General features: G+C 41.4%; 1 protein-coding gene across 1 annotated transcript; it reads left to right on the plus strand.

Annotated features, from left to right (window-relative positions):
- Window positions 1-10,373: 10,373 nt before the first annotated feature.
- LOC133798418 (glucan endo-1,3-beta-glucosidase-like) lies at window positions 10,374-13,413 on the plus strand. Its single transcript, XM_062236690.1, has 4 exons — window positions 10,374-10,845; window positions 11,302-11,877; window positions 12,692-12,974; window positions 13,093-13,413. The coding sequence occupies exons 1-4, from the start codon at window positions 10,405-10,407 to the stop codon at window positions 13,116-13,118; spliced, it is 1,326 nt and encodes a 441-aa protein (XP_062092674.1). The 5' UTR covers window positions 10,374-10,404; the 3' UTR covers window positions 13,119-13,413.
- Window positions 13,414-13,735: the final 322 nt, after the last annotated feature.

Genomic DNA, 13,735 nt, shown 5'->3' on the forward strand with positions numbered 1-13,735 from the left:
ATAGCCTCGCATAGAGTTCGAGCATTTGACCAAGACTAGAACGAAAAATTGCTCTGTGCGTCCCTCAACCTAATTGATGAAAAACAAGAAGCTTCGCAGCTGCAGCTCGCGCATTATCAACAAAAGATCACTCATTATTTCAACTCAAAGGTCAAGAGGCACATCTTTAACTTAGGCGACCTGGTGCTCCGAAAAGTCTTCTTAGCCGGTAAGGATCCCAATGACGGAGTGTTGGGACCAAACTGGGAAGGACCCTATCAAATAATAGAGGTTGTGAAGGAAGGGGCCTTTAAACTAGCTCGGCCTAATGGAGAAGCAGTCCCACGGACTTGGAACGTTGTACACCTAAAGAAATGTTATCAGTAATACTTTTGTAAGGCTTAGTTATGAAATCCGCCTTGTTTTATTAAATAATGAGAAGTAGATTCTTCGTATCATTGCATGTTCCAAGTAATGTTAGAAGGGCAAGTTCCAAGTAACCAAGAAAGATCCCTTCCTGGTTACTTGGGGGGCATATATCCTGGATACAACCAGGTCCTATAACTTAGAAGTTGGTTTAAGTTGACTAACCGATGTTTTTCTTAAAAAGCACGAGGTGTCAATAAAACCAACACGAACTAAGTTTTTGAAATCAATGTCCTGGATACAACAGGCCCTAAAACTTAGAAGTTGGTTTAAATTGACTAACCAGTGTTTTTCTTAAAAAGTGTGAGGTGTCAATAAAACCAACACGTACTAAGTTTTTAAAATCAATGTCCTGGATACAACCAGGCCCTAAAACTTAGAAGTTGGTTTAAATTGACTAACCAGTGTTTTTCTTAAAAAGCGCGAGATGTCAATAAAACCAACACGAACTAAGTTTTTAAATTCAATGTCCTGGATACAACCAGGTCCTAAAACTTAGAAGTTGATTCAAATTGGTTAATCGACTTTTTTCTTAAAAAGCACGAGATATCAATAAAAAATTAACGCGAACTAAGTTTTTAAAATCAATGTCCTGGATACAACCAGGTCCTACAACTTAGAAGTTGATTCAAATTGGTTAATCGATGTTTTTCTTAAAAAGCACGAGATATCAATAAAAAATTAATGCAAACTAAGTTTTTAAAATCAATGTCCTAGATACAACCAGGTCCTAAAACATAGAAGTTGATTCAAATTGGTTAATCGATGTTTTTCTTAAAAAGCATGAGATATCAATAAAAAATTAACGCAAACTAAGTTTTTTAAAAAGGTAACCATCCTGGATATTACCAGATCTGAAAACTAAGAAGTTAGTTAAAATTGACTGGCAGTTCTTTGTGGTTTCGAAGAAAAAGTCAATAAACTAATGCAAACTAAGTTTTTACCAAACACGCTGAAAATAAATAACAACAATAATAATAAAAATAGATTAAAATGAAATTCAGGGAAACCAATTGTCTTAAGGAGAAAAAACCTCATGGTAAAAGATTACAGGTAAATAAAAAGAACAAAAGTCCTAGGCCCCGCCCCCCCCCCCCCCCCCCCAGGGCGCTCCGATGAGGTCACCCCTTCGATCTCCTACTCGCCTGCAGCGAAAGTCTCCCCAATCTCAGAGGGCAGCTCCTGTTGAAGACGAGCCTTGAACTTCTCGAGGAAGGGCTCCCACACCTCAGGCGCTAGGAAGGAGAAGTCACCATCCTGGTTGAAGGCCCAGCAGTGATAAAGCATGGCCTCCATGGAGGAGCTGGAAGATGCCCTCTCTGCCACGATGGCGGCCTTGGCCTCCTCGAGCTCGGTCTTTGCAGCGGCCAAGGCGACATGTGCAGCCTTTGCCTCCAGTTACTTGACCCTGAACACCTCCAGTTCGGTCTTCGCCGCAGCCAAGGCGGCTTGTTCGTTTTCTTTGGCAGCCGTCAGGGAAACCTTGACACTTTTCTCTTGTTGTTGGGTAGACACGAGAGCGGCCTAGGCAGCCTGGAGCTTGCCCTTGATCTCACCTATCCTGGCCCTGGACCGACCTATGCTATGGTGTAGAGCCAAAGTCGCCTGCAAAGACATAGATAGTAAGGCATGTGCTAGAGAGAAAGCAAAGAGAGTTAACTAAGTTAACTAAGCAAACTTACCGTGAGGGTCATCCCCAGCGAAGACTCCATGACATTCTCGGGGCTCCTCGTCTCGATCTCTCGCAAGTCCCTCGGGGTGGCGTTGTAATAATGCTCCACCGTATAGCTCGCGGTCTCGTAGACCGTCCCTCGGAAGGCCTCGGGGAGTTTCTCCAGAGCCTGAGTGTTAACTGGTATACGCACGGTGGGAGTGGGAGCTAGAGGGTTTCCAGCTGATGCCTCTTGTTCCCGAGTAGGGATCGGAGGTCGCGGAGGAGGTGGAGGCATGTTCTCTGCAGCTGTAGGGACTTGGCCCCTCCCCTTAGCGGGAGACTTGGAGGTGGCCCTGGGAGGAGTCTTCTTGGTCAGCCGGGGTTTCTTGACTAGTGGCCCGGACGATCCGGAGGGAGGATTCCCCCCTGGAAGATGGACCGCAGGACGTTGTCTCCGGGCTGTGCCATCTCTTCACCTGAAACAAAAAGAAGGGAGCGTTAGTATGCATGTAAGGTTACTTGATTACAAGAAAAATCTAAAGGTATATTGAAAAGGTCCTACCCTCCAAGCTAGAGGAGGAATCTATTGCCACGACCTCCGACCTCGGAGCTTCTATGGGGGAGTCTAAGTTTATAACTTTGTGAATGAGAGGGGGCTCTAGGTCCGGATCCGCCTCAGGACTGGACTCCTCTACATACTACCTAAGCCTTAGAGCAACTACACCCTCCAGAAGGGATGGCCATGACCTAAGGTTGGTCTCGTACTCCTCAAAAAAGGCCGACCTAAAAGCTAGGGTGTTGTCTACTACTATAGTGCCCCTAGGGTGGCCCATGTCATGGTGCAACACTAGTTGATCTACACACTGGAGTAGGGTTATGTTAAGGTCTGAGTCATCTTGATGACGATGTACGAGTGTGCTTGGGTTAAACCTAGCAAGCCTTAGGTCTACGGAAGCCCTGTCTAAGTCCCTAAACAGGTATGGGTTACCTTGGTCGGAGGGGCCGGCTGCTGCCCCAGATTGGATCCGATCCGCGTCGAGGCCCTGGGCAACCTTGAGAGCCTGCTTCCATCGCACGAGCGGCACCTCATCTTCCTCGTCTTGCTTGTCATTGTCTGCAGCATCCCCCTCGAGGATGGATACCAGCTCGCGAGCTACTGGGACAGCCCGCGACCTCCTCAAGGCCAAGGTCTGGCCCGGAGAAATTAACTTGCACGCCAGCATCGTTTCATCAGATACAACCTGGGGGTAGTCTTTTTCACTTGGTGGGAGCCCCGCCAAGGTATCGTATTGACCCCCGAGGGTCACCGATTTGGCCGTCCTCGCAAAAATGGTTCCACGATGATATTCAAGTCAATACGCATGAAAAGAAATAAAGCAATGTGGCGATTTTGCGAGCTGAGAATAGAAGGAACTTACGAGGACGGTTGAAGTAGTGGTGATCGTAGTTGCGAAACCCCGTTGACATGAAGAACTGGTCCTTGAAGTCGTTGGGGTGACTGGGTAGCTCGATGACTGCAGGAGAGTTGGGAAAATGGGTCAGGTAGTAGAACCCGTCGCCTCGCCCCCGTTGATTCGGGCTGGCTTTAAGGCAGAAGAAGAAAAGGATGTACGCTGGAGAAGGGACCTCCCACTCATGCTTCAAGAAGAGGTACCTCAGCCCCGTTAGCAGACGGTAGGAGTTAGGGGGCAGTTGGAAGGGAGCCAGCTTCACGTAATTCAGAAAATCCGTGAAGTACTGGTCCAGAGGTAGGAAGGCCCCGTCCTTGAGGTGTTTGTCGCTCCAGGCCGCAAACTCCTCGTTGAGGGGCGTGCAGCTCCTCTTGCCCTCGAGGGGAGGTCGGGCAACAAGAGCGCTTGTCCCAATTTCGATGTTATGGGACAGCAGGATCTTGTTCACCCTCCCTTGGGTCGTAATCTTCAAGACTATCCTCTCTGCCTCGAAGAAGGCGTCAGGTCCCACCTCGGCCTCTTTCTCCACTGTGGGACCGAAGTGGGGGATGGGAGATTCCGCAACTATCTCTTTCCCCTTGCTGGTCTGCTGGGATGATGAGCCGGCAGTGCCCTTCTTGGGTATGTTCTTCCTAGGCCCCATCTGGTCGCCTAACGAACAAAGATGAAGAAAAGTTTAAATAGGCGACCTAAAAATAGAAAAGGGAATATAGCGCGAGAAGTGGTTTTCGTACACGGGCTGAGGTAATCTCAGCCCGCGGTGTGTTAAGCCACGCGTTTCCACGGTCACACGCCCACGTTTCCAATGGATCCCCGATTGCTCGGGATCTGTGTGTCAGGTGGGTCAGGATAATGCTTGCCTTGGAGGGAAAGTTTTAAAAAGCAAAACCGTCTAGGAAGCGTGACCCCTAAGCTACTCGGTTTTGCACCCTAGAAACCTCTCACCTTCCCCTTTCCAAAGAGGCATTCCCTAAAGCTACCCAGAATGATTACCCAGAAATTATCTTGTCCTATACATCACATTCATAGACATGCTCTCACATGGTCGATATTCCTAGGATAAAAACCTATGCACCAAAAACCAGCCAAAAACAACCTATAGTGTGCGACTAAGAAAGAAGTTTACCTAACAGAGAAACGAAAATATCAAAACGTGCAACAGGCAGAGGACTTACAGTATTTTTTCCGTGTGAAAGTCGCAAAAAGTGTAGGAATCAGAGTCTTGGTGGAGCCTTTAGATCTGGATTCACGAAGAAACTCTTGTGGCAAGAGCGTAGGGATCTTTGGTATGATAAGTAGAAGAAGAAAGACTTCTGAGGCTAAAAAGGACAGAAGATGAGGAAAAAATTTCAAATAAAGGGTGGCTAATGCGGAAGATGGCCAACCTTATATATACGTAAGAGACAAAGGAACGAGGGCCGTTCGATTGAATTAATGCGAGATACTAGGGTCATAACTTGAGAGGTGAAACGACGACCGAAGATAGGCTAGGCCATTTAATGCAATTCTTGGAAGCCGGACAGTCGCCAACCACGACGCTCCACGTGTCCGATACCTGCGCAGTGGACAGGACATGAAGAATCGAAAGGGAAACTTAAAAGCCCCCGCTGTGAAGGTCACAGATGACGTCATGGGTCATGAGCAGGGCTTGGGGGAAAAATGTACGCCCTAAATATCCGCACACTATTGGCGAGCTGGAAAAGGGCCTAATTCGATCTGCCACGTGTAAATCGTCCACCCGGAGCTGTTTTTACGGGATTCCATCTGTCCAGCCCAAGCTGATTAGAGAGTTAGCAGTTTACTCGAAGGCAGCGGGTCAGCGGTATGGATATCATGAGCTGGCGCTACATCAAGCTCGTGATGTAGCAGAGATCTGACACCCGAATCCTTGTAAAGACAATCACGCAATATAAATGTAACGCCCTGGCTACCCCAGAACAGTTACGGAGAACAGTGAACCAGAAATTTGACTCGTTACCCGAGTCCTTTGGTTAAAAACGTGATCTAAGTGTTATTATCAGGTTAAGGTGAAAATCAGTAAAATGGAAAGGGTACATATAATTAAGTAAATAAATTGCTCATGAGCCTTTCAAAATGTTACAAGTAGTTTGTAATACAAAAGAGTTGCTATTGTTTCAGATTTACAATCCCCATCGGCCTAAGCGGCAAAAATAGGGTAAACCCCTAGTCCTTCTGAGAACACCTTGACCGTGGCGATCAAGCGGCCCTGTATGTACATCACATCGCCCAAGCTCTCCACTCAGGGTTGGTTAAGCTTTTCCTTCCCTTTACCTGCACCACATAGCACCCATGAGCCAAGGCCCAGCAAGAAAACACAATAAAACATGATATAATATCAACAACGATCATAATAACCATTCAGGACTATCAGTCCAACAAATAGGTGACAATAGCCAAAATTCACAATAATGAGCATCGCTCCCTCTAGCCATGTGACGATAGGGTCACCAGGACTTAACTGATAAGTGATTCTTTCATAAGTTCGATCACGACAGGTGCAAGGGGAATAGTCACCAACATAACCTTCCCCACGACTCTAGAGTCGAAACTATGGACAACGTCCCTTAGCCATGTGACAAACGGTCACCGGGGTCATATACCTTAGCTATAGTCATCTGATCATAGATCAGGCAAGCGCTTATAAGTTCATCGACCTTAGGGTCGGTCTAGCCTTAATGCCATAGAGCCATTCAATGTGTGATTCTCGACTTTAGAGTCGGTCCCTGACTAGTCAGTGTCTTAAACAGGCAATCAGCGTATATCAGAATTTAATATGCAATCCACGTCCACATATATCAACCAACATGCTCCAATATCAAACCATGCATGTCATATACTCTTACAGGGTGCAACTGTATTCATACACTGTTTTCTTACCTCTGGTTCGAGTGAAAATTATTATATGAACGACCCCTGAGAACGATCAACCTTTAAATTCCTCGACGGTCACCTGGTCATAACCAAAATATAGGATTCATCAATAAAAATGATAACTGATGGTTCCCAAACCAAGATCTAGCCTCCGGGACATCAAACATAACTCAACTAGGTACTAGGTTCAACCCCGAGGCCCAAGGTTTGAATCCCCAAGCTAAAACACACCTTTTTGGCTAAACCTGCCCTGATGGGCCACGGCTCACCCTCCTGACAGGGCCATTTTCACCTTTTAAGCCAACTCAGGCCGCAGCACACCATAGACAGGCCGCGACTCATTACGCAAACTAGCCAAGAAACCAGCACGCACCAGCCAACTCTCCCCTGCGTTTTCCCTTGGAACTAACCTTTCAAACCAACTCCAAACCTCCTCCAAACACTCATTTAAACCCCCAAATAACACCCATAGCTCACCCTCGTCAAACCCCAATCAAAACAACACAAAAACCCCCTTTGATTCTCACTTCCCACATCAAAAACCATGAATTGAAAACTAAAACGAAAACAGAGCAACACCTGAAACCAAAGGCTAAAACTCATCTTGAAACCGGTTTTGGACCTCCCTTACAAGCTGAATCAAGTTCACCAAGCCAGCCCTAAAGTTTCCTTGGTTGAATCCCCACTTAGAACTCAAAACCCCAATGAAGGAAGAAGAGATAGGTGATGCACGGGAAGGAAGAGGAAGCAAGTCTCTGTTTTTGTCCTGTTTAGTCTACCACTTTCTACAGCCAACAGCCACCTAAAGTCACATATATCCTCCCTGAAATGACCAAAATACCCTTGTGTCATCCAAAGCCTCTAAAACCATCACAAGGGCAAAATTGGTACTTTCCGCTTATCCCGTTAATTATAATTAACGCTTCCCAATTCCCGCTAATCTCAAAATCCTCAAACACCAATAACTCATATCCCGTTACCCTAAAATCCCCGGTAACGCCATAACCATAAATATCACCCCGAGACTCACCCCGAGCCCCGAGCTCAAACCTGTTATGACCAAACCGATAAATCATGTTTAAAGATCGTCTCATGTCGAAATACTCGAACCAATACACATTATAATGTGGTCTCACAATATATCATTAACATGCAAACAAATATTCAATTATACCCTCAACGGGCCAAATTACCAAAACACCCCTGTAAACAAATGTGGACTCACATGCATGCATTTAACATCATATCATAATATAATTCTCATAAACATGCATTAACACATTTAATGGCATAATTAAACAATTATGGCCCTCCCGGCCTACTAATCCAGCCATTAACCATAATAGGGAATCCGGGGCATTACAATAAATGTGCATATATCAGACATTACGTGTCTATTCCATTCCTGAATTCTCAGACACGCAGTATAAACGTGCGTATTCAGACATCCCACTCCTGGTTTGGGCCATGCGGCCCATCATCCCTCCTTACCTATTGATTAGACCACACTTCACTGTCAGGTTTTAAGAATTAATCATTAGTGTCACAGAGATGACGTGAAGGGTAAAGAGATCATGGGATGACCCCCTTTGCCAACCTAGGTATCCTCTCCCTATAAATACCAAGACCCTGGGCATTGCGAGGGGTTGGCATATTTTTTGTAAAGAAGTAATCTATAAGGATTAACCAAGAGATATCAATAATATCGACGGGTGGACTAGAGGGATTTTTAACCTTCGAACCACCTAAAAAGAAAGGAGTGGTCACCTTCCCATGTTATTAATTTCTCAAGTCTAGTATTAAGCTATTTTCATATTACGGTTCACTAATTAGCACTAATCCATCCTATTTATTCGTATAATTATCTGTCGGCGAAGAACCGCATCAATAAAAATATTTTTTAGTGTGAATACAATAATTTTACCATATTTATCACAAATAATCTTTATTGGTAAAATAATGTATTTAAATTATCTTGTGAGAATATTTTCAGGGATAATGTTTATTCAGGAATAAAAATGTTTTCGAAAAAATGAACATGGTCAAAAGAAATGACCAAGTTCGTTCTGCCAGAGAAGTATGTTGTCATTGCTGATTCAATAATTTTTTTTTCTGTCGACACAAAATTAATATGGCTGGCACATTTTATAAATAAAAGAAATTTGCAAATATTCTTGTATTGATTACAAGATCTCAAAGAGAGCTGGCCTTGGACGATTTCTTCACCTATAAATAGCCTGCCAATGCCTTCGGAAAAATCACCTCCTCCATTTTGTATTTTGTAAAAACTTGTTATTTTTTGGGAGTGTTTCTTTGTAAAGATTAAGTTGTTCACCTTAATCTTTGTGTGTGTGCTGAGTGCATTTGTTCACATATCTATCTTGTTCCGTATAAATAGATGATATCTCTTGTGAACATGTTTCTAAGGATATTCGGGAGAAGATTTCATCAAAGTCTCATTTCGGGAGGAAGAGATCACTTACTATTATTTGAAGATATTTCAAGAGAACCAATGTTTCATCAAAATCAGATTCGAAGAGAAATGTACAACAAGATTGCGACAATAGTTTAAGAGGGAGTCTTGCATTGTTTAAGTCAATGCTTTTGTACACATTATTTCTTTACCAATTGATTTTATTCTCTGTGCGTAGGTTATCCGAAAGAATTTCTGAATCTTATAAGAATTCATTGGGTTCTTTATTGTTTTTGTACTAACTTTTTATTGTATTCAATTTCTCTCGTGATAAGTTCTTAATCTGTCTTGACAAATTTAAAATTTGTTTCAACGTTTAATTATTATTATGCACTTTAATTAATTCACCTGGTTCAATTAATTTAGTAATTACTCATATCTGAAATTTAAAAAATTAAAGGAGGCAAGCTGGTATTTTAACTTAGATTTGGAATGAAAGATCACCAAAAACTGTTTTTTTTTCCTGAGAACGTAGTGTTGTCAAATTTCACTAAACACTTTGGAGTTGCCAAATTTTCATCATATTTGTCTCATCGTTTGATAATGGTCTTTTGAAAAAGGAATCGTCACGTTGATGGAGGCGGTGTGGGTCCTCCTCACCGTACCATGTGAATGTGAAAGGAAAGAGGAGAGTCGAGAGAGTTCTTGGTAGCTAAGTACGAGCTCACCGCGTAACGCGTCTCAAACACGTTGTTGGGAAAACCACACTACTGAAAACTCTCATACTTTTTTTTATTCTTTCAATTCTCAAACTCCTTTAACTAAAGTCTCAAGTAGTTGGCAGCACGCATTTGCTTTTTTCTTTTTTTTTTTTTCACAAAAGATTTTTTTATTTAGTTATGTGTCGAGGAAAACATTGTCAAAGTCCGTTGTCGACACGTGGATGTTCTTTACCGTTGCAAATAAAGATCCAGCGATTCCAGTTCTCGTATCCCCATATCTAAGTTGTCCCTCACATGTAACCATGGTTAACCAATCGTTAGCAATAAAAAAGAGACCAAAGCAGTTCTTTCTTTTAAATAATATAATAATATTTACTTCTCTTTGATACCAGTTGTTAAGCAAGTAAAATGCAGTTAGTCATTAAAGGAAAACGTACTCCATGTATTCGAACTACTATGAAGAGATTTTATGTTGGTACGAGATCAGATTTAAAGACGTAAAAAAAGTCGTCAAAATCCCCAGTTCATTTTTTCCTAACTCAACTTTCTTTATTTGCTTAATTAGCTGCTCATATCTCGGTTTACTTTGTAGACTTTTTTTTTCACTATTAATAGAAAGAATCTATTATCAAACGTGAAACAGTAACCAAAAATCCCCCCCAAAAAAAATGAAAAAAGAATATAAACAACATATTTTGTTGCCTCCGAGCAAAAAAAACATATTTTTGCCAAATAAAATTTTCCACGCAGACAAACAAAACATAAACCACACGATTTTACCGCATTAAATTTCTTGTCCTGTTTCTCTTTCCTCCCACTATAAATAAAACAAGTCATTATTAAGTTTCCCATATTTCTCCAAAAGCCATGGCTACTACTCTTCTAATTTCTTTTCTTCTCCTCTACTTCTCGGTGGCCGGAGAGTCCATCGGGGTAAACTACGGCACTCTGGCCAACAACCTTCCGTCGCCGGCTCAAGTAGTGAACTTCCTCAAGACACAGACCATCATTGACCGCGTTAAGATCTTCGACGTTAACCCCGACATCCTCCGGGCCTTCGCCGGGAGTGGGATCGCCGTCACCGTAACGGTAGGTAACGGAGAGATCGTGGGACTGAAGGATCCAAAGGTGGCCCGGAGATGGGTATCGGCTAATATAAAGCCGTTTCATCCAAGAACCAAAATCAATTACATTGCGGTTGGGAATGAGGTGCTTCATTGGGGTGATAAGTTCCAAGTTGCTGGCCTCGTCCCAGCTATGCAAAGCCTCCACCATGCTCTTATTCTCGAGGGCATTAAAGATATTAAGGTTAATTAGCTTCTTCTTTTTCGTTTCATTAGAATAAATAAATAAATAAATGAAAACTTGTTATACGTTTTAGATCCCTGGAAACAAAGTATTTTTCCTTTCATTTTTCTGGAAAAATTGAGCTTTTTTTTCGTTTCACATTCCATTTTTAGTATGTGTATTTTCTTTTCAATAATAACAGGGTGCATGGTATAGAAATTTAAAAGGCAAATATTTTTGAATCGTAATTTGTGAATTAGCAACAGTTTTTTCAACTAATTTTTCTAACACCCTACATTTTTGTTTAAGAAGACAAGTATCTCAAGTAATATATTGTTGTATTATAATGCTACACAAACAAAATTAGTTACACTAAGTTTAGAAATTTGAAATGTGTACTTAATAATCTAAATTTGTATTTGTACCCGTCATGATCAGAATATAAAGCTAATCTGTACATACTAATGATTAAAACAGGTAACATCTCCTCACTCTCTAGGAATACTCTCAGCGTCAGAGCCACCAAGCTCCGCTCGGTTCCGGCGAGGCTACGACAGAGCAGTCTTCGTGCCAATGCTGAAGTTCTTGCAAGAGACGAACGCACCATTGATGGTTAATCCTTATCCCTACTTCGGCTACAATCCCAAAATGCCCAACTATTCTCTATTCAAGCCCAACCGTGGCATCCGTGACCCCAAAACCGGCATTACCTACACCAACATGTTCGACGCCCAGATGGATGCAGTACATACGGCGGCCAAGGATCTCGGCTTTGGAAATGTGGACCTGGTTATTGGCGAGACCGGTTGGTCGTCGGCCTGTGAATGGGAGGTTTGCTCGATCGAGCACGCGAGGGACTACAATGCTAATCTTATTAAGCATATTAATTCAGGAAAAGGAACACCATTGATGCCCAACCGCAAGTTTGAGACTTATCTCTTTGCTTTATTTAATGAGAATCTGAAACCCGGTCCTCTTGGTGAGCGCAATTGGGGTCTTTTTCAGCCTGATTTCACTCCCGTTTATGATGTTGGCATTTTGCGCAATGGACAGGTATACTACTAATTAATACTATTTATTTGACTGAAATTAACTTTCAATTTTTGATAAATCACTTACAATTTATCAATTTTTTTTATGTATATATTCTACATTCAGCTTTTATATCAGATCATACATTCGATTTTTTATTTTCTTATATCATGAAAATATAACATTTTTTAATTTATTTTAAATGTAAAATAACCAGATGAATTAAAAGAGAATAGAGATATTAATGCAAAAAATTGTTTGAAAAATAAATAAGAAATTTAAATATAAATATAAAAATTAGTAAAAAAGAAGAAAAAAAAAGTGAAATAGAGCATCGGTTGGAATGTCTTTTGGCCCCACTTTTCTTTATATGTATATATATTTTAAGATGTGATCTATTTTAGAGTCCTAGAATACAACTGAGAGAATACATTATAATTATCATTTACTAGAGTTGTCTCCAGATGTTTTTTTTTTTTTTTTTACAAAGCAGAGCCTACAAGATATTAAATATCAATTACAATTGCAATCCACACATGTAACCCATATGTGGCAAACACACAGAGTAGTTGTCTCCAGAAATTAATTATAAGTATAACACACATCCACAGATCCTACTCCTTTCTTTTCTTTTTGTCATTGTGTTTATTATTACGCTTTGTTATAAATAAACTGACATCTGGGATGGAGCTATTCATTCGTACAATATGACTTGTCAGCCCTCGCAGCTAAGCCAAGTTTGTCGTATTATTAGAGTCTGGATTACCGTTTCACATGGGATTTTATTATTTAATTTCTTTCTGCTGTTGTTTTTGGTAATAATGAATGCATATAGCGTCCTGGACCTGGTGGCGGAGGTGGTGGCAGTGGAACAGTAGGGAAGAAATGGTGCATACCGAAGTTGGAGGCAAGCGGCCAAGCATTGCAGGCCAATATAGACTACGTATGCAGCTCAGGTGTGGACTGTAAGCCCATTCAACCTGGTGGCTCCTGCTTTCAGCCCAATGATGTGAGGTCCCATGCTTCTTTCATCATGAACTCTTTCTATCAAATCAACGGTCGACACGATTACAACTGTGATTTTGCCAAGACTGGACTCCTTACTTCATCCAATCCAAGTACGTACGCTATTTAAAGAATTTTTTTTGAAATAAAATAAAATAAAATCTAATGGGCACAACTTCTTTTAGTCAACACTGTAACATGAACTAATCGTCTTATATTACATGGGCACAGGTCACGGTTCATGTGTATACGTCTAAAAATTGGACGAGCTGTGGAAGATGATCAGAACCTTCAATAATTCAAATTATAAGGAAATTTTGATAGGAATCCAAATCTCTTGATGTTTAATAATTGTATTACTAGTGTCATATGTATCCATTTGAAACTATTTTTTCTTTTCCTTCGAATATTTATATAATATTGGGCGATGAATTGAGGTCGATAAAAAATAGTGTCGTATGGTACGAGTAGTACATGCTAACTACTAAAGTTGTAAATTCCTTGTTGCGCTAATTGAAATGATATATATCTCAGTGTAAAATTGACCTGTTATCTTTGAGTTGAGAAACTAGAGAAAGAATTGAAATTTTAGAGAGAGAGAATTGAGAAACTGTGCAACCAAATTCTTTATTGAATATGATGAGTTTATATATATTGTTACAGTAGAACTCATAGAAGGTTTGAGCAAAAAGTTATTATAACAGATTCTGTTATAAAACAAAATTGGACACGAAAATAAAATGTAACAAATTGAGTGAAGCGAATTAACCAACTCCTGAGCTGGTATATGAGTAGCTGATAGCTGAGTGCGGTATATCCATAATAGCCCCCCTCAAGCTATATTTGGAGGTATCCAAATGAAGATTGTGACACA

The sequence above is a fragment of the Humulus lupulus genome, chromosome 8 (genome assembly GCF_963169125.1).
Source record: "Humulus lupulus chromosome 8, drHumLupu1.1, whole genome shotgun sequence".
Taxonomy (NCBI): domain Eukaryota; kingdom Viridiplantae; phylum Streptophyta; class Magnoliopsida; order Rosales; family Cannabaceae; genus Humulus; species Humulus lupulus.

What these genes read in the sequence shown, in the direction of transcription:
- LOC133798418 (XM_062236690.1), top strand. Translation starts at nt 10,405, where the DNA reads ATGGCTACTACTCTTCTAATTTCTTTTCTTCTCCTCTACTTCTCGGTG. An exon ending in AGGGCATTAAAGATATTAAG is followed by an intron (nt 10,846 to 11,301) that starts GTTAATTAGCTT and finishes TGATTAAAACAG; the next exon opens with GTAACATCTCCTCACTCTCT. An exon ending in GCATTTTGCGCAATGGACAG is followed by an intron (nt 11,878 to 12,691) that starts GTATACTACTAA and finishes GAATGCATATAG; the next exon opens with CGTCCTGGACCTGGTGGCGG.